Source organism: Oryctolagus cuniculus, chromosome 1 (genome assembly GCF_964237555.1).
Source record: "Oryctolagus cuniculus chromosome 1, mOryCun1.1, whole genome shotgun sequence".
In the NCBI taxonomy this organism is placed as follows: Eukaryota; Metazoa; Chordata; class Mammalia; order Lagomorpha; family Leporidae; genus Oryctolagus; species Oryctolagus cuniculus.
Genome location: NC_091432.1, coordinates 167313194 through 167336543, shown reverse-complemented (window position 1 = coordinate 167336543; position 23350 = coordinate 167313194). Strand labels below are relative to the sequence as shown.

Below are 23350 nucleotides of genomic sequence, written 5' to 3'. Positions count from 1 at the left end.
ATCCTCAGTATCTGAGCTGTGCTTTGCATTTGTAGGCACTCAATACTAACTGAATAAAAGATGGAAACATTCCAAGTTTTCTGAACATATACATTCATTTGAAGTTTTCAATGTTGCATACATGCTCCAGCACAACCTCTTATAATGCTCCCTAAAGTCTCAACTGGTGTCAAATTAGCAATAGTACAAATGGTCTTTTCAACAGAAAATCTATAAAATTTAACCTGTGGCATCCTGGTAAATAGCTTTTTAGGATATGTATTACAAAAGAGGTCTCAGTTTAAGAGCTAACCTTCCCATCTAGTAACACTAAGTAACTACTTACTTTGGCTTTCTGGAAAAATAAACGAAAACACCCTCTTGGATCCACATTACAGTTTTTGGCCATTTCCATAATAAACTGCATTACAACAGCTTGATGTGCTATTTGTTCCATTAGAGCTCCTTTCTGAAAATAAATAGATTAACGTTATAAGAAATACCTCCAGAGATATATTTAATTGGTAAACTGATTCAAACTTCAAATTTTTAGTTTGACTTACTATCGTTAGCTCTAAATCAAATCCTATATAGACACATAACGAGTACTTCTTAGAAGTTTTTGTTTTGATTATTTATCTGTGAATGAGAGTAATTAAAGGAGAACCATACTATTAGCTTGATTTAACACTGTTGTTACTTTGGATTTGTAAAACAAACTTTCTAATTAGTTAAAAATGGGAAAGGATTACAAGATATGGGAATAAGGGAGATTGAGAAGTGGCAGAGAAAGTACATTGGAAGAGTTTCCATATGCTAACTGAAAAACTAAAAATTTCCGCACTGAACTCAATAAAACCAAAAATTATAATTCCACTGTAAATCCATTCCATGTAACTCCAGTGTAAATCCATTCCATGATCTTCCTACTCTCACTTAAAGTAAATAATATATAAAAAAAAAATAAAGTTAAAAAATCAGAATTCCACTAAAGCTTCCAGAAACTCAAGGTTCATACAATACCTGCTCAGCTTCTAGATGAAAACACCATAAAATAAGATACTTAGCAGTTTCTTCACATACAAGGTATGGGTGGTCAGACAAAAATCTCTGACTATCATCCCAACGACTCAACATACCTGTAAAAAAAGAATCATACCATGGATATAAAATATTGTCTTTCTTCCTATAAGGGAAGCACTGTTACTTTAAAATGATTTTCTTTAAAAATAATTCACCTTTCCAGAGCAGTACAATATAGTAAAAAGAGTAAATGAGGAGGGATACTCTTTAAAGGAATCTCCTGTAAATTGGAAAAAGCTTTCAAAATTCACAAAAAGTTTTATTTCAGACAGTCAGGCTAAAGAAAAGTGATGAGTTTAAAGTAAAAAAAACCTCACATATGGGGAATGTCTGCAGTTCCAGGCAAACTGAGATAGCTGGTCATCCTGGTTTTAAGTGAGCACAACTGATTTTAAGAGACTCTATTATTTACTCAGACAGTACTTTTTTTCTATTAGAACAATGGCAAAGAATGCAACTTCTCAATAAACCACACCAAGCAAATTTGAAAACTTAATAAGACTTCAGGAAAAATCCATTACCTCTGATTTATTCAAAAAATGTCTAAGATAATATGGTAAAATGCTGACAATGTGGAAAATCAATTCGATATTGGTTTTCCAAGTTAGTATTATAACATTAAATATACTTTATTTTAATCATGTTTTCCATTTACTCAAGTTGTCTGTTCAGATACACAAGCTCTTTTAAAAATTAGCTAAGCAGGGGCTGGGCATTTTGTACAGTGGTTAAAACATCATACAGGGTTGTCCACATGCCATATAGGAGTGCCTGGGCTCAAGTCCCAGCTCTGCTCTCCATTTCAACTTCCTATTAATGTACAAACTGGGAGGCAGCAGGTGATGGCTCAAATACAGGGTTTATGCCACCCATGTGGAAGACCTGGATTGAGTTCCTGACCCTGGTTTTGGTCTGTTCCAGCTCTAACTGTTGTGGGCACTGGGAGATAGGGAGTTGTTGAACCAGCAGATGGGAGATCTTTCTCTGTTCCTCTGTGTACCTTTCAAATAAATGAATATATAAGTTAAGCATATATGAAAATGGCTGTCACCTTGTTTTAAGAAGTTAAATAAATCCAAATATTACTTAAGGTGTATCTGTATCTTTATCTAAATTATCAAGAAATTTGAACAAATACAAGCAAATTATTATGCAACCAGCAAAGTGTTGAAATTTTAACTTTGTCCAGTCAGTTTTATAGTTGGATAAATTCAACATAACAATGTTAGCAGCTTTAATAGTTTCTTTAGATTAATCCAAATAAGTCTGAATGTGACTAAATCATCACAGTACTTTCACAGGATTGTCTCATTAGCTCACTAGTAAACCTCTGCTCTAGATCCAAAATGAACTCCTACATATTAAATTTCAGATAGAATACAAGAACAAAATCAAGACAAATGTCTTACCAAGGATATACAGTTAGCAACACATAGGAGTCCGCTGAAACTAAATGATTAACATTTCCTCACTTAAAAAAAAAAAAAAGGAAGAAAAAGATTTAGCCTTTTCACAAATAAAGAATTTTATGAGATTTATAGTTATTTCCCTAATACTTTGGAGATAAGGATTAGGTCATTTAAGAATCTGAGAATAGAATGATTATAGAATCTACTTAAAATGACTTCTCAAAGTACAGAGTCTAATGACTCTTAGGGGTCAGATCTAAAGCATAATCCTTATTTTTTTAAATACCTGAAACTATAGAGTAAATCCTATAAAGCAGTTTTGCCTTAGATTTCTTACATTTCTGAAAAGGTGATATTTTCAGCTCTATACCATCCATAGAGCATTGCTTCTGCTGTTTTTCCATGGCAGCATCGTGACTCACTGAATTACCCAAGTCCTATTCATTTTGGCTTCTTTTGCAGAAAGGATAACATGAAAGAGTTAGTGACACTTGTATGGGCCACAAGTAAGGGTGTCATTATGTGTTAAAGTATTGTTAAGTACATATTTTTAATAGCTGAGACAAATTAATACATTATTCATGTTATTTTGGAATTTATAAACAAAATTATAAATTGGAGAGTAATAACAATCTAGCATGATGCTAAGAAAACAAACTCTAGAGCTAAACTACCTGAGTTTGAATACTGGTACCACCATTCACCACCCTGGAAAAATTCCTTTATATGCTTCCATTTCTTCATCTATAAATAGTAAGTAACTACAGGGTTTTCATGATAATTAAAGTGATAGTAATTCATATAAAGCACTTAGAACAGTGCCCGATAGTAAATACCTGATAAATGGAAGACATGAACACAACAGTGAACTCATTCAGTGCACAAATATTTATTAAGCTAACCTTTCAGTTACGGATAATCCAATCATTTGAATTAGACACTCAATTTGACAAATTAAAATATTTTAATTATATGCTTTAACATATGCATTTCTCTGGTAAACATATAAATAATCTATTCACCAATCTCAGTACTTCACCTGATTCCTAAAATGGTTCCCTACATGTCCTTATGCATTTCACTTTTCTCTATGCATTACACTTATAGAATGATACATTTAACACTTCAAATTATACTATTTTGATTTTCTATGTGCTAACAATCTCCAAATTAGGATTTCAATTCCTTGAGGAAAGACATATGACCATCTTTCTTATATTTCCTGAACCCTAGATCTCTTGTATTTTCAATCTACCACCATACAACTATTTCTACTTACATGCCTGAACATCCATTCATTTTATCTAAACAAAATCCATCCTTCTCTTTCCTGTAATGAATCCAAGAATTCTGTTACTCTACCAAGCATTGCAGAAATTCCTCTGACATTTCCATTTCTCTTGCATCAAACTGGTCACAAAGTCCTTTAGTTACACTACTACACTCTGTACTGTAGTGAGTCAGAATAATAAATTTTCTAAGTCACCCTTGAATTCTTGGTAAATCCTTTAAATTTTTTTCATATTGTAAGCTATATTCATGGTAAAGAATATTAAAAGTTCAGAAAATAAAAATAATTTGTAATTCTACCATAAGAGGCAATTATTGTTAATATATCAATGTATTTCATTCCAGGCTTATTTTTTAATGACTTTTAAAGAAGTAAAATTAAAAATTGTACTATACATACAATTTTCTCTTCATTTCACTTCATATTCTAGTCAAGAGTACTTTATATTAAATTTTTTCCAAAGTCAGATATAGCTATGTTTTTAAAAGCAATATACGTGATTACAATGAAGAGGTTTGAAATAGTCATCTTCAATACAAATGCAGAAAATCTCATCACAGTCTTAGTGCAAATGTTTACAACTTTTGGTAAAATTTCCAATGACAACATCCTGCACAAATTAAAAAAACACTGAATCACAGCTAAATTTGGCTGGAAGTGAAGATGATGTGCTCTTTAAAGTAACAGCTCTGATGACCAAAGACAGTGATGTCAAAAATGCATGTAACTGGGGCTGGCACTGTGGCGCAGCAGGTAAAGCTGCCGCCTACAGCGCCAGCATCCCATATGGGCACTGGTTTGAGACCCGGCTGCTCCACTTCTTATCCAGCTTTTTGCTGTGGCCTGGGAAAGCAACAGAAGATGGCCTAAGTTCTTGGGCCCCTGGACCACGTGGGAGACTGGGAAGAAACCCCTAGCACCTGCCTTTGGATTGGCCCAGTTCCGACTGTTGTGGCCATTTGGGGAGTGAACCAGCAGATGGAAGATCTCTCTCTCCCTCTGCCTCTGCCATTGCTTCTCTGTAACCCTGCCTTTCAAATAAATAATCTTTTTTTAAAAAAAGAGATGCATGTAATTTTAAATAAAACTGATTTGTGAAATGTAAAACAGCCCCTATGTCTGAATTAAAATTTTGTATTTATGAAATGTGAATCAACTAAAATATTAAATACCAATGTAGGGGGGGATCAGATTTCAATTCTTCAAAATATTCCATGATATAGTTGTATGATTTACCATTAAATGATAAATTCTAATTATAAGGGTAAAAATAACATAAGACAGATAGTCAACAATAACCCAAGGATAAGTTCCGAACTCTGAAGATTATAGGTACATATAAGACCACAGAAAAGTTCCAGTGTGATGTCCCTACAGCCTTTCACAGGTCCCCATGCACCAGACTCATGTCCTTCAAGAATCTGGAATGCAATCCAAGTTTGGAAAACCTCCATTTGGAAACTTTAATTATAGCTGTTACTCCAGATGTGTTTAAAGGAGTATTTCAAAGCAGCCATCATTCTGGCAATTTTTTTTCCTTTACTACAATACGCACATAACATCAGAAACATTTCTTCCACTAAAGACAACAGCAAGCTTTCACTATTTTGCCTTGGGGCTCTCATCAACTCTGTATCATAATTCAGTCCAGGGGAATTATAATGATCTCATCATTCCACATGACAGCAAGGTGGTCCACTCTGATGGAACTTGGTGGTCAGGAAGCACCAAGTACCCCAGATACCTTGGTAAGACACATAAATGCCAGAGAGTGGGAAATAAAATATATGAACATTTCGGGGGCCTAGTACCTTAGTAACCTTTCTGTGGATCCAATGTGCCGTGGCAAGTAGGATACTTCTTCCAAAGTGAAAAGTCAATGTGCACTTCCACTAAGAAACAGGCATATTGTGAGTCTGGGAGTGGCTACCAGGTCTGGTTGGGTTTGAAGACACCAAGAATCAGGTTAGTATTACAAGATGAGGTGCTAGAGCGTCACAACATGCAAGGGCAAAATGACTTCTTAATAACCACCTGTGGATGTCAAATCAGCCTTTTCCCTCAGTGATTGCAAAACCTCCAAGTTTCATAAACTATAAGGACGTGGTGACACAGACTTGAGATTATGCACATTTTAACAGCATGGGTTTCCTCATCAAGGATTTTCCAGTATATCAATCCTGTATAACCAATGAATACCTAATCTGCCAGTAGCAGAAATCAATGCCAGAACCTCTGTACTACATTACACAATGGAGAGACCATCCAGCTAAGTAGTGGGTTGATTACCTCTGTCCTGCTTCATCTTGGAAGGATCAGTAATTCCTTACTTGAACAAGCTCATGTTAGATTTGGAAGTGCACTCTCCTTGCCATGCAATGAGAGTACTATATGTATAGTCTTACCAACTGAATTATTCATTATACTGTTATTCACCCCTACTTATCCCCAGAAACTTAATTTACAACAAATAAAATAAAGACCATTAGCTCATGAAATTCACTGGTCTTATCATAGGCATTACTAGTCAGAAACAGGAGGTTTTATACAACAGTAAAATGGTTTCAAAATGGTTTACTAAAGCCTCAGTTACAGTGTCAGGTGGGTTACAACACCTTGTAAGATTGGGATGTTTTCCCAAAGAAAATTGCTTTTGACCTTATGTTTAGTACTCAGTTTACAGCAGAAGTGAGAAAACTGTTTCTCACCTACTAGGTTTCCCATAGCTCCAAAGCAACCAGCCCACTGAAAGATGCTGTTTTACCAGATGCAATATGTCATGAAAGAGCAATCCAATGCAGTACTTTCTTTGCTACCACAGAACACATGGGCCTAGGAAACAAATACAGTAACTGCGAATGGCAACTTATAAATAAAGCTCATTTGCAAAATTGTTGCCTTTTATCCTTAATATTCAAGGCTCTGTTCATTTAAAGATTTTAGTATCTGTCCAAAGGAAGACTGTTTATTTTACTTCTATTATAAAGAACAGCACAATGATAATATGTAGAAAAAGAAATGCCTGTTTATTTCTTCAGGTACTATTATTACTGAATTCAATAATCCATTTAAAAAAAAGATATAGTTATTTGAAAGGCAGAGTGACAGAGAGGGGGTTAGAGAGCTATCTTCCATCTCCTTGTTGTCTCCCTATATGACTGCAATGGCTGAGGTTGGTCCAGGCAGTAGCCAAAAGCCTGGAGCTCTATCTGGGCCTCCCACATGGGTGGCAGGGACCCAAGTATTTGAGCCATCCTCCGTTGCCTTCCCAGTCACATCAGCAGCAGGATGGATTGGAAATCCAGCAGCCAGGTCTCAAACCAGTGCTCTGATATGGAATGCCACTGCAGGCAGTTGGTTGGCTCATTTTGCTACAATGTTGGTCCTTGTTTTCTTTTTAAAGGTTTATTTATTTGAAAGGCAGAGTTACACAGAGAGAAAGGGAGAGAGAGATTCATCCTTTGGTTCACTTGCCAAATGGCTGCAATGGCCAGTGCTGGGCCAGGCTGAAGCCAGGATCCAGGAGCTTCTTCTGGGTCTCCCATGTGAGTGCAGCGGCCCAAGTACTTGGGCCATCTTCCGCTGCTTTCCTATGCACCTTAGCAAGGAGCTGGATTGGAAGTGGAACAGCCGAGGCTCAAACCAGCACCCATATAGGATGTGGGTGCTGCAGGTAGTGGCTTAACCTGCTGTGACACAGCACTGACCCTATTTTCTTTTTTAAAATAAAAACAAAAACTGTTTTTACTAAGTTAACATACTACTTGGATCTAAAAATTATGCTTTGAACCTCAATTCCTAATATTTCCCAGTAGTATTTTTACTTTAGCAGCATCACACTATTTATAGTCCTAAGAACACACTATGGTACTTCTTGACTATGCCTTTTTTTTTTTTTTTTTGGTTACAGATTTGTTTATGTGAAAGGTCAAATGTCAGTGAGAAAGGGAGAGACAAATCTTTCATCCACTGGTTCACTTCCCAAATGTCTGTAACAGACCGAAGGCAGGAGCCAGGAACTCCACTCTGATTTCTTAGGAGGATGGTGCAAACCCAACTACATAATCTGCTGCCTTCTCAGTGTCATTAGCAGGGTACTGGATTGAAGTGGGGCAGCTAGGACTTGAACTGGCATTCCAATATGGATGCTGGTGACTGCAAATGGCAGGTTAACCGGCTATGTAACAACAATCCCAATTCTGCCTTTCTAAGATGCCATTCTGTTGTCTCTGTATCTACATAGAAAACTACTGTTTCTTATAACCAAGCTCAAATGATACCTTCTCTGCAAAGCCTTAACTTTATCAATCTCCATCTCACTTTTCTCCAAAAAAAACAAAAACAAAAAAAAAACCACCACTTTTCAGTTTTTCACAAATACACTATTACTATACTAACAGTTAAAGGATTTGCCTGCATTCTACAAGGATAATTCAAAAAGTTCATGGGAAATAGAATTAAAAGTTTATTTTGGTACAAAAACATGTTTTTTTAAAAAAATTCTGGAGTTCGTTTTTAAAAGTTTTTAATTATTTACTTTTATTTGAAAAGTTGAGAGAGAGAAAGAGAGATATCTTGCATCCACTGGTTCAGTCTCCAAACGTCTGGAACATCTGGGACTGCGTCAAGCTGAAGCCAGGAGCTGGTATCTCAATCCAGGTCTCCCATAAGGGTGGCACAGATCTAGCTACTTGAGTCACTACTTGCTGCCTCCCAGCGTATACATCAGAAAGCTGGAATCAGAAGTGGAGCTGGGACTTGGACCGGCTTGGTACTATGATATGAAATATGGTCACCTCAAGTGATGTCTTGATAGATGGACCAAATGACTGCTCCGCAAAAAAATTTTAAATCCATGCATATGCAGGGTCTTCAAAAAGCTCACAAAAACGTTATGAAAAAGTCATAGGGCCAGTGTTGGGGCACAGTGGGTAAAGCTGCCACCTGCAATGCCAGCGTATCATATGGGCGCCACTTCAAGACCTGGCTGCTACTTCCAATCCAGCTCCATGCTAATATGCCTGGGAAAGCACACTGGAATCTTGGAAGATGGCGTAAGTACTGTGAGAGACCCAGAAGCTCCTGACTCCTGGCTTTGGCCTGGCCAATCCCTGGTCATTGCAGCCATTTGGGGAGTGAACCAGTGGATGGAAGACCTCTCTCTTTCTCTCTCTCTCTGTGTAACTCTCAAAAAAAAATTATATATGTATTTCAGATTTTTGCACTAAAATAAACTTATCTTTTGAGTTTACTTTTTGAAGTATCCTTATATAGCAACACATGCAAAAACCTGAAAAAATGCTAATATTTTAACCATAAGATAATCACACATCAAGGAAATGACAAATAAAAAGGCAAATACTATTTGAGAAATGTCAAGAGACTAGGGAATAAAGACTATCTTAGAGGATAGTATTATACAATAGAAGTTTGTTCCTCTTCACAATCTGGTTTGCTCTGTCAATCTATTTTATGTATGACTCAAAAAAAAAGTCTAAAACAAGATCTGTATAACTCTACCAGATGCAGCTACCTCAGTGGAGTTTACCATCTATCTTCTTTTTGGCTCTCATCTTATAATTCATTTCTTGTGCATATCCACATGATATCAAGCATTACAAAGAAGGAAATTCAAGTAGTCAACTTACCAAAATGTCTGATTTTTTGCTCATACTTCTGCATAAATGATTCTGATTTATCTTCATCTTCTGTTTCTTTTCTTTTATCTTGATTAATAAAACTCTATGAAAAAAATTTAGAAATTAAAATCAGGTTTTATACTCTAATTGAATCTCTTTCTCAGATACTGAATGCCCAAGAATACTTCATATAGACAACATAAAAATCTGGTGTAGTATTATTCTGATACTATATCATTAAATCTGTCATTTAAAAAATTAACATTTTCTTGTTTGGGTGTTCCATTAGTTTTGCTTAAAATGATAGATGAGTACCTGTGCACCATTTTAAATTTATCTTGAGAATTATATAGAAAAACAACTGAATCTTTTTGTTAAACTGAATTTTCCTATTAAAGACAAAGATTCTTTTGTTTTTAACCTTTTTATTAACATACAGAACAGATTTATAAATCTGAATCTAAGAATATAACAATACTTTCCTCTCTCCAATTCTTCTTCCTTTCTTTTTTTAAAAAATATTTTGCAATAACATACTTCCAATTTAGTTTATCATCATAGGCTTAATATTCCTCTAAATAAAGAGTTCTAAAATTAAAAATAAAATAAGCCACTGCTCTACAGGAATATACAGAGGGTTATAAACAATAATTACACAAGCGATCAAAGCCAAAATTGACAAATGGGAATTACATCAAATTGAGAAGCTTCTCCACTACAAAAGAAACACTCAGCAAAGTGAAGAGGCAATCAACAGAATGCGAGAAATTATTTGCAAACTATTCAACTGATAAAGAATTAATATCCACAATCTATAAACAGCTCAAGAAACTCAACAATAACAAAACAAACAACCCAGTTAAGAAATGGACAAAGGACTTAAACAGACATTTTTCAAAAGAGGAAATCCAAATGGCCAACAGACACATGAAAAAATGCTCAGGATCACTAGCCGTCAGGAAAATTCAAATCAAAACCACAATGAAGATTCGCCTCACCCCAGTTAGAATGGCTTACATACAGAAATCAACAAACAACAAATGCTGGTGAGGATGTGGGGAAAAGGTACCCTAATCCACTGTTGGTGGGAATATAAACTGGCACAGCTACTATGGAAGACAGTATGGTGATATCTCAGAAATCTGAATAGACCTACCATATGACCCAGCCATACCACTCCTGGGAATATACCCAAACGAAATGAAATCAGCATATGAAAGAGTTATCTGTACCCCCATGTTTACTGCCATTCAATTCACAGTAATAAGATATGGAATCAACCCAGATGCCCATCAAACAAAGATTGGAAAAAGAAATTATGGGATATGTACACCATGGAATACTACACAGTGATAAAAAAAATGAAATCCTGTCATTTGCAAAAAATGGATGCAACTGGAAAATATTATACTTAGTGAAATAAGCCAGTCCCAAAAAGACAGATACCATATGTCTTCCCTTTTCTGTGGTAACTAATAAGAGTACCTAAAAAGTAATCTATAGAAGTGAAATTGACACTTTGAGATGCAATGACTTTGAACAGCCCTTGTCTCAACTTTTGAGGAACAGTTTTTTTTTCCTTACTATTTGTTGAACTCTGTACTTAGTGCAGGGTTAATATTATGTGTATAAAGTTATACAGTAGTATAAGAATGGGAATAGGAGAGGGAGGAAGAAGAAAGGTGGGAGTGTGGATGGGAAGTAAAGCAGGGTGGGAAGAATCACTGTGTTCCTAAATTTGTATTTATGAAATGCATGAGGTTTTTATATCTTAAATAAAAGGTTTCTGAGAAAAAAATAAATAATGAAATCACAAGGTATCAATTTCGTTCATAAACATTAAGATCCTTTTTGTACTCTGTATATTCGCTACCACAAATCACAGAAAACATGATATTTGGGTCTACCTTATTTCACTAAGCAAGAAAGATTCTTTACATGCATAATTTATGGTTGTATTACTCATTTTCTATGAATATTTACAACTCTGGCTTAATCACTGGAGTTCTAAAGTATATTTACTATAAAATTATTTGTTAAACATAAACCAAAGACAGATTTTTATTCCATTTCTAATAAATTTTCCTTGGGAGAGATCAGTTTGATTCCCAAAACGAAGTAAAAATTTCTATTAAGGAAGTGCTTATTTTCAACTAAATAAATCATAAAACAGACCAAAACTGAAGTTTTTATATAGCCAGCAAAATTAGCAGAATAGTCTCTCAGAACAATTCTGTGATTACACTCATACTCACTGCCAAACAATGAAAATCACAGACTAGTTCTCTGTCGGTTCACAGTCAGGAAGCACACAAAAGTTTACATGTTCCAAAATATAAAGCATTTTTCTCCTTCATACATATATTTAAAGATTTATATATATATAAACATATATATTTAAAGGTTTATTTATTTGGTTGAAAGGAAGAGTTACAGAAAGGCAGAGGCAGACACAGAGAAAGAGAACAGTGGTGTCTTAACCAATTATGCCACAGTGTCGGTCCGTCTCCTTTATTCTGCCATCTAGACCAGCACTGTCTGACAGAAATATAATCCATTAATTTTTTATTAGCCACATTAAAAAACACAAATCGGGGCCGGCACTGTGGTGTCTTCCAGATGGATGCAGGAGCCCAAGCACTTGGGCCATCCTCCACTGCTCTCCCAGGGCCACAACAGAGAGCCGGATTACAATTGGAGCAGCCAGGACCCGAACTGGTGCCCATATGGGATGCCAGCACTGCAGGTGGCAGCTTTACCTGCCACGCCACAGCATCAGCCCCATAACTTTCATTCTTAAAACCATCTTATTAATTAACTAATTTGAGAGGGAGACAGAAACCTCATCCACTGGTTCAATCCCCAAAATGCCTGCAACAGTTGAGGGTGGATTAAGGAGAAGTCAGGAGCTAGGAATTCAAACCAGATCTCCCACGTAGGTAGCAGAGAACCAATCACTTGAGCTGTCTTGGAGGGTCTGCCTTTGGCAGGAAGCTGGAATCAGGAGCAGAGCCAGGATTTGAACCTACACACTCTGAAATGGAATGCAAGTGGGCATCCCAAGATCTTAACTGCTAGGCCAAATGTCCATCCCAATTCCTAATAACAAGCATCTCAATAAAATAATGCAATATATTTTTTTAATTCTCTAGTCTCCCAATCCCAGTCATGAATTTCTTCCTCACATGTAATCCACTACTATGTTATGTCATTCTACTTACTTTCCAGTTTCTTCATTTTAAAATAAGGTGGTTGAATGAAAGGAACTCTAAAGCAGTAGCCACCAAAGTAAGGGGAACAAAATATGAGATGTGAGGGAAAAGTTTTTATAACTTCAATTTAGATATATATCTCATGTTTGTAAATGTTAAATTTTGACTGTTTTTTATCTTTTTAAAGATTTATTTAATTGAAAGTCAGCGTTAGAGTTATATATAGAGAGAGAAAGAAACAGGGAGAGAGAGAGAGAGAGAGAGAGAGAGAGAGAGAGAGAGAGAAAATCTTCTAACCACTGGTTCCCTCCAGTGGCCAAAGCTGAGAGCCAGGAGCTACACCTGGGTCTCCCAGGTTGGTGGTAGGGGCCCAAGATCTTGGGCTTCTGCTGCTTTTCCACGCCATAAGCAGGGAGTTGGATCAAAGCGGAGCAGCTGGGACAAGGATCAGCGCCCATATGGGATGTTGGCATTGCAGATGGTGGCTTTACCCGCCATGCCAAACCAGTCCTTGTTCTTTAATATATTTATTTTTCAGAAAAATGTATAAACAAATATTTGAGACTTGTCCATTAAAACTGCCTGTAGCCTATAGCTCTACAGCAAGAGCTTTCAAATTTTCTGTAATTTAGGTTAAGAAAGACTTCACACTGTGTCATAACATGTGCCTGTAGACTGAAAACACAACTTTTATAACAATATTGACCCTTTCTAAGAGGGATACATTCTGATCTTTTCTATTCTACACATTGTTAAAAATTTTTACTTATTTGAGTGAGAGAAGTTGATTCCATCTGAGAGAGACTAATTGCATCTGCTGGTTCACTCCCCAAATGTTTGCAATGGCTCCAAGCAGGGGCCAGAGTTGGAGACAGAACTCCATCCAGGTCTACAACTACATGGGTGGCAGGAGCCCATTTACCTGAACCAACAGCACTGCCTCCCAGGTCTGCATTAGCAGGAAGCTGGAATCAGGAGCCAAAGTCAGACAGTGAACCCGGGTATAATGATGTGGGACATGCAAATATTAACCTGCATCTTGACTGTTAGGCTAAAAGTCCACACCTATATTATCTCTCTCTCTCTTTCTCTTTTTAAGACTTAGTTTGTGTATTTGAAAGGCAGAATGATAGAGAGAGGGAGAGACAGAGAAAGAAGAGATTGACCTTCCATCTGCTGTTTCACTCCCCAAAATGGTCACAATGGTTGGGCCAGGTGGAAGCCAAGAGGCTGGAACTCAATCTGGTCTCCCACGTGGCTGCAGGGGCCCCAGGGACTTGAGTCATCTTCCACAGCTTTCCCAGGTGCATCAGCAGGGAACTGGATCAGAAGCAGAGCAGCCAGGATTTCAATCAGCACTTTCAGTATGGGATGACAGTGCTGCAGGAGGAAGCCTAACCCACTGTGCCACATTGCTGCTCCCCCTCCCACTGCCCTTTCTGCAATGTTCTTTGGAATATAAGATTTTTTTCACAACCTACTTAGAATGGCCTTAACCTCACAGTCTGAAAAACAGTGCTCTTCTGTACTCTTCCAACAATAAACACTCTATGAGTTTACTACAATTTAAATCCATTTTGGGGCTGACACTGTGGCGTAATGGCTAAAGCTGCCCCCTGCAGTGCTTACATCCCATATTGGTGCCAGTTCAAGTCCCAGCTGCTCCACTTCCAATCCAGCTCCTTGCTAATGTGCCTGGGAAAGCAGCAAATGTACCAAGTGCTTGGGCCCCTGCAGCCATGTGAGAGACCTGGATGAAGCTCCTGTCTTTGGCCTGGCCCAGCCCTGGCCACTGCAGCAATTTGTAGAGTAAACCAGCAGATGAAGATTCCCTCCTTACACACCACTGCCTCTCCTTCTCTGTAACTCTGACTTTCAAATAAATAACTCTTTAAAAAGAAAAATCCATTTCTTCTTCAGATACAGGAGTCAAAGAATAAACCTATACTAGTATGTTATAATGAGAAACTGAATACTTCACTTGGTAAATGCCTTACTTGTGTACAGTATTGTACTATTTAAGTGGCAGACAGGGAATGGTGCTGTGGCACACAGGATAAAGCCACTGCCTTTTTTTTTTTTTTTTTTTTTTAAGATTTATTTAAAGGCAGAGTTACAGAGGCAGAGAGAGAGAGAGAGGTGTTCCATCCACTGGTTCACTCCCTAAATGACCAACCACAATGGCTGGAGCTGGGCCGATCCAAAGCCAGGAGCCTGGAGCTCCCACATGGGTGCAGGGACCTAAGGACTTGGGCCATCTTCTGCTGCTTTCCCAGGCCATAGAGCTAGACTGGAAGTGGAGCAGCTGGGACTCAAACCGGCGACCATATGGGATGCCGGTACTGCAGGCAGAGGCTTTACCAGCTATGCCACAATGCTGGCCCCCAAAGCTGCTGCCTTTACTGCCAGCATCCCATATGGGCACTGATTCAAGTCCCGGCTGCTCCACTTCTGATCCAGCTCCCAGCAAATGGCCTGGGAAAACAGCAGAGGATGGCCCAAGCCCTTGGGCCCCTGCACACCCACATGGGAGATCTGGAAGAAACTCCTGGTTTCTGGCTTCAGCCTGGTCCAGCTCTGGCAGTTATGCCCATTTGGGAAGTGAACTAGCAGATGGAAGATCTATCTTTATAACTCTGCCTTGCAAATAAATAAAAAAAAAAGTAATAGACAAGTCTGAATTGTTTCTAAAGGGTCCTTTCAGTACTAACATTTATAGTATTAAGTCCATATTACCAACTGAGTTTACTACATACACACTGGTAAATAAACAGTAAAAGACTTTTATTTGAAAAAACCACTAATTACATGTCGCTCCCCCTCTTCGCGGAGGAACGACACTAGACCCTGCGTTTTTCTTTCGTCTGCTCGGCCCTCCCCGGGTTTGCTGCTGGTTCTTCCCGGGTTGGCTACCGACCCTTCCACCTCCGTGGAAGGGCGGTTCCCCCTGCCACTTTCCCCACTTCCGCAGGGGAGCGGCACACCGCTGGCCGGCTCTCTCGGGGGCTGCACAGGTGTTCCTTCAGATAGATGCTCCTGGTGCATGTTGTCTCTCTCCTCCTTTATAGTCCTCTTCCACCAATCCCAACTCTGCTACCCACACGCCGAGTACGCTGCTCTCCTGCAATCAGGAGCAGGATCAGCTGCAGGTCATCACTCAAGTTGGCGAGAGGCAGCTGCGTAGAAGTTGTTACTCCCTTCTCAGCGCCATATTGTGGGAAAGCAGATGCATAGAATAAGTCTTAATTCCAGTAACAGTCTAGTCCGAGTTGCTCCCCACAATTACACATTTGTATTAAAAAACTAAGAGCAGTTGATAGCACAGCATGGTAACAAAAGGGCCATCACATCTGCTTTGCCACATACCAGGCTCCAAGCTGCCACAATTTTAAGATAGTACCTTTACTTAATCTTCACATCTACCCTACATAGTTGAAGAAACAAATGCTTAGAGACATTAAATGACTTGCCCAAGGTCACAAAGCCAGCATGTAACAAAGCTGAGATTTGAGACAGTCCAATTCCAAGCCCACACTTCAGCCAGGGTGCTATGCTATGGTCATATGAGTAAATTAAAGACTACCCAAATCAGACACTATTGGAGATACAGATTTTTTAAACAGTCACTTTTCATAAACTACCAAAACTGAACACTTTTAATGCTGCTGCCTTGCGGCCAAATAAGCACAATCAGTTTGTACAAATACCTCAGGTTTTTTTCTTCTTGCCTTATGGCTCAATAAAAGGTCATACCTTATTAAAAACATCCTTGCTAATGGCATCCACGTTCCACAAACACATCCTTTCTCTTTGTACAAGAGCCTCTTCTTTCTGTCGCCATTCTTCCTCCCGCTGCCTCAGTTCTGATACTGCTGTTTGTGCTTTGGCATGTTCCTGATCCAGGGACTCAGAGTTATGCAGTGCTAAGCTACCAAGTTTCTGCTGAGCTTCAGCAAGATTCCATTTGCACGCTACAGAACTCTTCACGAACTCCTTTTGCTTTTGGCAAGCCAGTTCAATCCCATGGCTATACATCTGCATGAAAAAACAGTAATTGTAAGAAATGGAAGGCAATGGCTATATTTGTGCAGCCCAGTTCAATTTCAGTTCTTTTTAGTCAAAGGATTTCTATACAATGACTTTGGTGGACCGAGTACCTTGTGTTCTGTATCTGCAGTTATATTTTTATATTACCACGGCCTTGTTTCGTCAACTAGACTCTAATAATTTTCTCCCCCAACAACTGACAGCAACAAAAAGCCTGGTAACTATGGCAGTGTCTTGCGTACAGCTAGTGCTCAACAAAACTGATTTACAGTCTTCATAATCCTGAAGAAGCCGAATAGTAAGAACAAGTTTAATTCTACTTCATGACCTCAGCATTCCACATGAGGAAAACCAGACCTTTAGACTTTTATTCTTCAAGTTTTCCACGGTAAACGTTCTCCTTTTATTTAAAGGTCATCAGTGCTTGCTATTTTCTTTCTGTATTATACCAATCCTTAGTGATCTAAGAAATTCTTATTAGAAAGTTTCTATCATGTATCTCTGACCTAATTTCAAACAAAACAGGCAAAGTTATTATTTTTATAAAATATTAAAAGGTTTATCCCGATGATTCTGTTCCATTCAAAAGCAGTAGGTATTCATTATAATACTTACTTAATCACTATATATAAACCATTGTAGTTAATTATTTTAATTCCTCACATTCTTTAACTCTATAAAAAGCTGAAGGCACATTCTTTTTGGCTTATTGGTCAAATGTTGATCACTTTCAGACTACTTATTCACAGTAATTTTTCTCTGACCTGTTTCCACATCTGCATCTCTATTCAAATCCTTATAATTTCATACCTGAATTATCCAAGTACAATACAGCCTGTCTTATCCCAAGTCTTTCTCCATTCTGCTACACTGGAGTGATCTTTCTAAAAACCAGATCTTATTTTATTCATTCTCAGAGCCTTGGGATAAAGTGAGAACTCTGGCCAGGCATCATGCTTCACGATGTCATTTCCTACTGCCTCTCCTCACAGTGCCTGTTACTCTTCTACTTGTCTGCTTATTCACCCGTTGCTTCCCTGGCCTCCCCGCTCAAATCTGGCAATTCTTCTCCTTAAGGTAATTCCCATTTCCATTGCAGTTTCTGTCATCCCCTAGGCTTCTCCTTAACCATTCTCCCCCCACCCAGATTATGCATATTTCTTTGTGGTGTTTTTCCACACAGAATTATTGCTTATCTGTTTTCTCAGCTATGAGCTTCTAGAAAAGCCAGAATTCAACAAATATGAGATGATTAAATGAATCTCCACTTCATCGAACAGGCTGGCAGCAGTAAGGAATTCTGAGGCAAGGAGCAAGCAAGGCCCCTCCTTCCTAGCTGTGTCTCCAGGCAAACTCAGGTTTCTACTGGAGCAAATGTGCACACAGTTGGCTATTCAGATGTTGTTTACTCTTTCAGCAGGTTTACAGCCCAGGTACCAAACACCATGTCCCTAACTAACCCAGTGAAACATTTATTTTACTTTTTGCTATCTTAGAATAGGATCAAGCATAACTGTGAAGCAGCTATGCTTAAAATGGGGACAAGAAGAGGAGACAAATGAAGCTATAAAACTTATTTTGGAAGGAATACCAAGATATACCAAGAATGGTAATATGGATAAGTGGAAGTATCTTGCATTTTTAAATTGGGTGCAAGCAAATATTTCTCAAACCAAATGAATTCTAAAAATGACTTATGTTTAAATTCTTCTCCACAGACTACCTAGACAACATGTGGCCCTCTTGACAAACTATCTAACATGCACTCAAGTGATTAAAAGTTTGGTCATATTTTAATCTGTGAACATACTAAAATTTTAGGGGAACATTAAAATCGTTGAATTTTAATGAACATAAATTCTGTAAAAGGAACTCAGCATTAATGTCTGCTAATGTAACTCTACATATCAAAAATCTCCTACTGAATCTTTATATTCTGATCTGTCTTTACATTGAACGGATGTTTGGACTACAGATCGTCTATTACATTAAGATGTCTAAATTCCACATAATTGGTAAAAATCAAACCAAAGTTTTTTTTTAATAGAAAAACAAGATTTATTTAAATTGGGAACCTCCTACCAAAGCAGCCAGGAGGGGGGTTCCAAGAGAGGAAGACCCCAAGCCAAAGCTTTTAAACACTTGTTAAAAAGATTATAAGATGCCTATAGATTGGATTAAACATTTTCTTCTTTCCAAAAATTTAAGTCCTAAAGTTAGCAAGGCAAAAGCATAGAGGTAATAAGCTTATGAATTTAGAATTAGTAATCATTTTGCAAATTTTAAGACCATTTAAAGGTAGTTTCAGTCAACAAAGTTTTACAGTACTTCACAGGATAAGACATACAGTTAGATGGGGAAAAATACAGGATTAGGAGTCCTAAACTCAAGTTTTAACTTGGCCACTAACTAGCGATATGGACTCAGAGAAATCACTTTTAAGGAAAGTGATAGGCTGACTCACTTTTAAAATCTCTTTCAGTTAAACAAGTTTGTAAGTGCCCAAGTAAAATAATAATACTTTTAAAATCCTGAGTTTCTATTAGGTTACTGAAGAAGTTATTGATTGAATTATTCATTCCCTTGCCATATTCTTTCGAAATTGACAACAGCAGCTGGTGTTCACTCCTTCCCTCTGTCTGTGACACAGTATGTGCTTATAACACATTTGTATATAAGGATGACATTAGTGATCCATAATTAGTGAATGACTACTGACCCATCAACTCTCATTCTGCTCTCACTTTCCCAGTGACTCGCTGGCTGAAGAACACTCTGTGGTTATGAAACAGCATCTTTCTCTGTGTGAAGCTAAGTAATCCCGTTAGTCAGACGTAAGATTGATGATCCTCCACTTATTGGTAAACGTTTTAAATGACCATTCTTCATTAACATCTAGCAAAATGAGTTCAGAAGGCACACATCTACAATGTATTTCATTGACCATGTTAGTGTTTAGTCTGCAATCCTGAAACATATTTCCAAAACACACTTGGGTCAGGAAAAAGAAAAAAAAAAAAGGACAAAGTGACGCAGGCAAGCTCTCCCTAAGATAGGACTCAGAAAAATTCAAAATTATTTGAATTAAGTTTCAGGGGCAAGAAAACTGGACTGAAAGCACAAGTTGCATCGGGTACCTGGGGGAAAAGTCTGAAAGAAAAAGGCAAGTGTGTGCTTCTGTGCTTTTATCGGAAAATGACGTGGAGCAAAACAACCAAACAGGGGAAGCCAGACACGCGAGTGGGAGAGGTGTAAATCCCAAAGCGGCGTCAAAAGCGAGGTTTACACGGATCTGCTCAGCTACCAACGTGGGTGAACCCGCGTGTGTAATCTGCGGGACTCACGAACTACAATCGTGCACTGTCCCTAACTCAACAGTGAGTGGGCAAGAGTGCCGGAGCCTCTGACTTAATAAAGTGTTCGGATAAAAGCAATCACAAGAGGACAAAGGGTCAACGGTAGATACGGCGTGAACCGCCCCAAATCTGGGTGTTGTCAGGGAGGGGGAAAAGAGGGACGCCTTCCAAGGGTGAGGAGGGATCAGCCAAGGTGAAAGAAAAGGTGTGCGCGGAGGGGGAGGCTGGGAACGAACGAAAGAACACACGGCCGCCTCTTCTTCCCTCAAAGGATGCTACAACAGCGGCGGGGTGGCATCAGGCCCCCAGCCCCGCGAGAGCTAGGAACAGGGCAAAGGGGGCCGGGGAGACGCGGCACTCCTGGGGGCTGTGTGGCAGCACCGCCCCAACCCCCCAGCAGAACGCGAGCCCCTCTCACCTGGGCGCCACCGCCCGGCAGCTGCGGGCAGCGGGGGGAAACGGGGGACACGTCCAAGTCACTCTCTTCCTCGGCCTCACCCTCGACCCGAGGGAGGCTCCAGGGTCCCGGCGGTGGCCACGGCTGCTCCATGTCCCGCTGCCCCCGGCCCAATAACAGCGACAGCCAACGGACTTGGCGTGAGCGGACCCTGCTGCGCGGAGCCAGCCGCCCCAGCCGGCCGGGTTCGTTACCCACAATCCCTCCGCTGGCCGCGATGCCTACGCACAGCCCGCGCCAGCCGGGGCCGAGCCGCCGGCGGGTGGCGGAAGAGGCTTCCGACGGGCAGCGTCACTTCCGGATGGGGCGTGGCCGCGGAGAGGCGTCTCGGCGGGCGTGTGTAGGGTGGATTTAGAATCCTTTCTCGTTTAAAACTTGTTCTCTCAGGCATTTAAGCGCCGACGACTTAACCTTCACGGTGCTGCGGTGGCGAATGTCGGGTCGTGTTAGAAACTTGTCTGGCGTTCCTGCCCGCCGGGAGGTGCGCGGACCGACCGTGTCGCCTCTTTTTGTTTGCACGTACACTGACACAGGAACTGTAGGTCTCAGGGTGGAGCAGGCGGGGTAGGGGGCCGACTCTTGAAAGCAGAGCCTGTTTCTTCACATATCAAATTACAGGTACCAAGCGAGTTCTGCAAAACCTGCTGGAAGGAGGAGGACCCTAACTGGCTTCAAGCAACCGTGTAGGGCTCCCTGTTTGTTTACTTCTGGCGTTTAACCCTGAAGATTTGTGCTGGCGCCATATCCTTTTAAAAATTTTACTTATTTATTTATTTTTTTGAGAAGAAGAAAAAAAATGAGGCCTTCCGGAGGTCGTACGTTTTAAGAACAGCCAGAATCCAGCCCACCGAATGTAGCTTCCAAAATGTGCATGTTTAACCATCAGGCCTTGCTGCTCTGCTCACAATTTAAAAGGCCCAAATAAAAACAACAAGACGCCATTTTTTCAATCTACTGGATTGGCAAACTTTTGTAATTGCTTAATACCAAATGTTGGCCAAGATATGACAAAAAAGAGCTGTTATTTGACCATATGAGAGTCATAAGTGCTTTCATACAGCAATTTCGCTGCTGGGAAGTTATCCAACAGTTATTTTTGCACCAATATCCGAAGATTTATCTACAAAATTTTTTTGAGTGATAAGGAAAAAAGAGGAATGTAAATAATCATGGCTTGTTAATACAGTAGGGTTCTTTGAGTCTTTAAAAAGAATCAAGTAGATCTACAGTTACTGATAGTAGAAATATCTCCAAAATGTATTGAGTTAAATAAGGCACATTGTAGAATTAGATATATATGTGGAGATACATACATATATGGGGGGGGGGTCCTCCTAGTTTCGTAAAAACAAGTCTCTGGAAATTTTCTAGAGGTATACAAGAAACTGTTAGTGATTGCCTAGGGTGGATGAGATGGGAGCAAAGTTTCTGAGGATCTTTCCACATTCAACTCCTCTATTATGCTATTTGAATATTTTCCAGTGACTATAGAACTTAATCATTACAAATGAAAGTTGAGAAGCACTGCATCTAAACCAACTGAGTTTAAGAGTGAAAACCACAGGAGAAAACAGAAAGGGAGAAAGAAAAGGACAGCACTTTTTTCTCTTTACTGTCATGAAGCCACGTGGTGAGTTGAGCAATGCTTGGCATAAAGTAAGCTCTACAAAAATACTAAATGATGCTGATGGTGATGATGGTTTTCCCCCTACCTTTTCACTATTTCTCTTCAGTTTTGTGTTCTAGCAGGCCTCTAGTTTTAGATTTCCTCATATTTTGGCTGGCGGGGACGATCTTGTCTACTTATGTGCCTTTAAATAACATTAAATTGACAATTCCCAAATTGCAATTCAAGCCCTGACCTTACCACAGTACTTCAGAGAAATATGCTTACCTGCTGATTTGACATCTCTGTTTGAATGACTCATACAGATTGTACATTTAATACATCCAAAAAACAACTCTGGATCCCACTTCCTTCCCCAAACCTCTTATTTCTGTCTTCTCAATGAATGACATCACGATCAAGTCCAAAATCTTGGGCTTAAACCGTTCTTCACTGTTCATGTCTAAACCGTCAGCAAGTCCTGTGATTTTCCTCCCAAATGTGCCTTGAATCTAGTTTTCTTCAGCTTTACTGTTCTCTGCTTAGGTCAGGAGACCATGCTCCCTTCTGAGAACTACTGGAGAAGTTGTCCATGCTTCTCTTCCATTCTTTCACTATATAATGTATTTATACAGTTGCTGCACATATCTAAATCAGATCATGTCATATCCCACCTATATCAGTTATATTCTCTCAATGCAAGTAACTGAAATCTCAAAGATATTTAAACTGTAGGGACATTTATTGTTTACTGAACAAAAAGGATAAAGCTTTGTGGTCCCAGGATAGGTTTAACATTTGCCAGTTGTAGCAATGACCCAGGTTATTCCTCTACTGTCCAACAATTGGTGACTTGCATCTTTAGGCTTGTTATGTCATGGTTGCAAGATGGGTACCCTAGCTCTGGAAATTAAAACATAACAACAGCTAAAGCAGGAAGCGAGAGAGGAGGCAAAAATAGCTTTATTTACTTATGGCTTTTATATTAGGGATAAATATATTTTCCAGAAGCTTCTAGTGACTGTCTTGTATGTTATTGGCCAGAACTGGCTTAATAAATTATGATTTATTACCTGGAACTGTATGCATTTTCGTCCAAACACAACTAGGGTTCTGTTGACAAGGAAGAAGAGGTTATGACTGTTAGGTAAATAATCACATTGACTGTTTTAATTCTTTAAGTTGCTGTGCAATTTAGTGGCAACCTAATTCTTCAGCGTCATCTTGTAACTCCGTAACTCCCTGCTCTAGGTCTCTGTTAGTATGTTCAT

The 23350-nt window shown here is 39.1% G+C and overlaps 2 protein-coding genes across 11 annotated transcripts in view; one reads left to right on the top strand and one right to left on the bottom strand.

Moving 5' to 3' along the window:
- Positions 1–20791, bottom strand: part of CDC37L1 (cell division cycle 37 like 1, HSP90 cochaperone) — a 30629-nt gene extending 9838 nt beyond the window's left edge. Inside the window, exons 1-5 of one of the 2 annotated variants that reach the window (XR_011379830.1) lie at positions 20435–20760; positions 16367–16648; positions 9411–9504; positions 1003–1118; positions 326–448 (exon numbers count right to left, since the gene is read on the bottom strand). Coding sequence is in view for 1 of the 2 variants with exons in the window: in XM_051858356.2 (XP_051714316.2) it covers positions 326–448; positions 1003–1118; positions 9411–9504; positions 16367–16648; positions 20435–20566 (747 nt within the window). In the remaining variant the exon portion in view is untranslated. Of the gene's footprint in view, positions 1–325; positions 449–1002; positions 1119–9410; positions 9505–16366; positions 16649–20434 lie in introns of both variants that reach the window. The other variant, XM_051858356.2, reaches the window with a different exon arrangement.
- The window catches only part of SPATA6L (spermatogenesis associated 6 like), a 94777-nt gene continuing 92190 nt past the window's right edge, over positions 20764–23350 (top strand). For 2 of the 9 annotated variants that reach the window (XM_070051671.1, XM_070051657.1), the window contains exons 1-3: positions 20790–21011; positions 21092–21156; positions 21956–22103. The gene's annotated coding sequence lies outside the window, so the exon portion shown is untranslated. Of the gene's footprint in view, positions 21157–21955; positions 22104–23350 lie in introns of all 9 variants that reach the window. The other 7 variants (XM_070051660.1, XM_070051630.1, XM_070051625.1 and 4 more) reach the window with 6 other exon arrangements.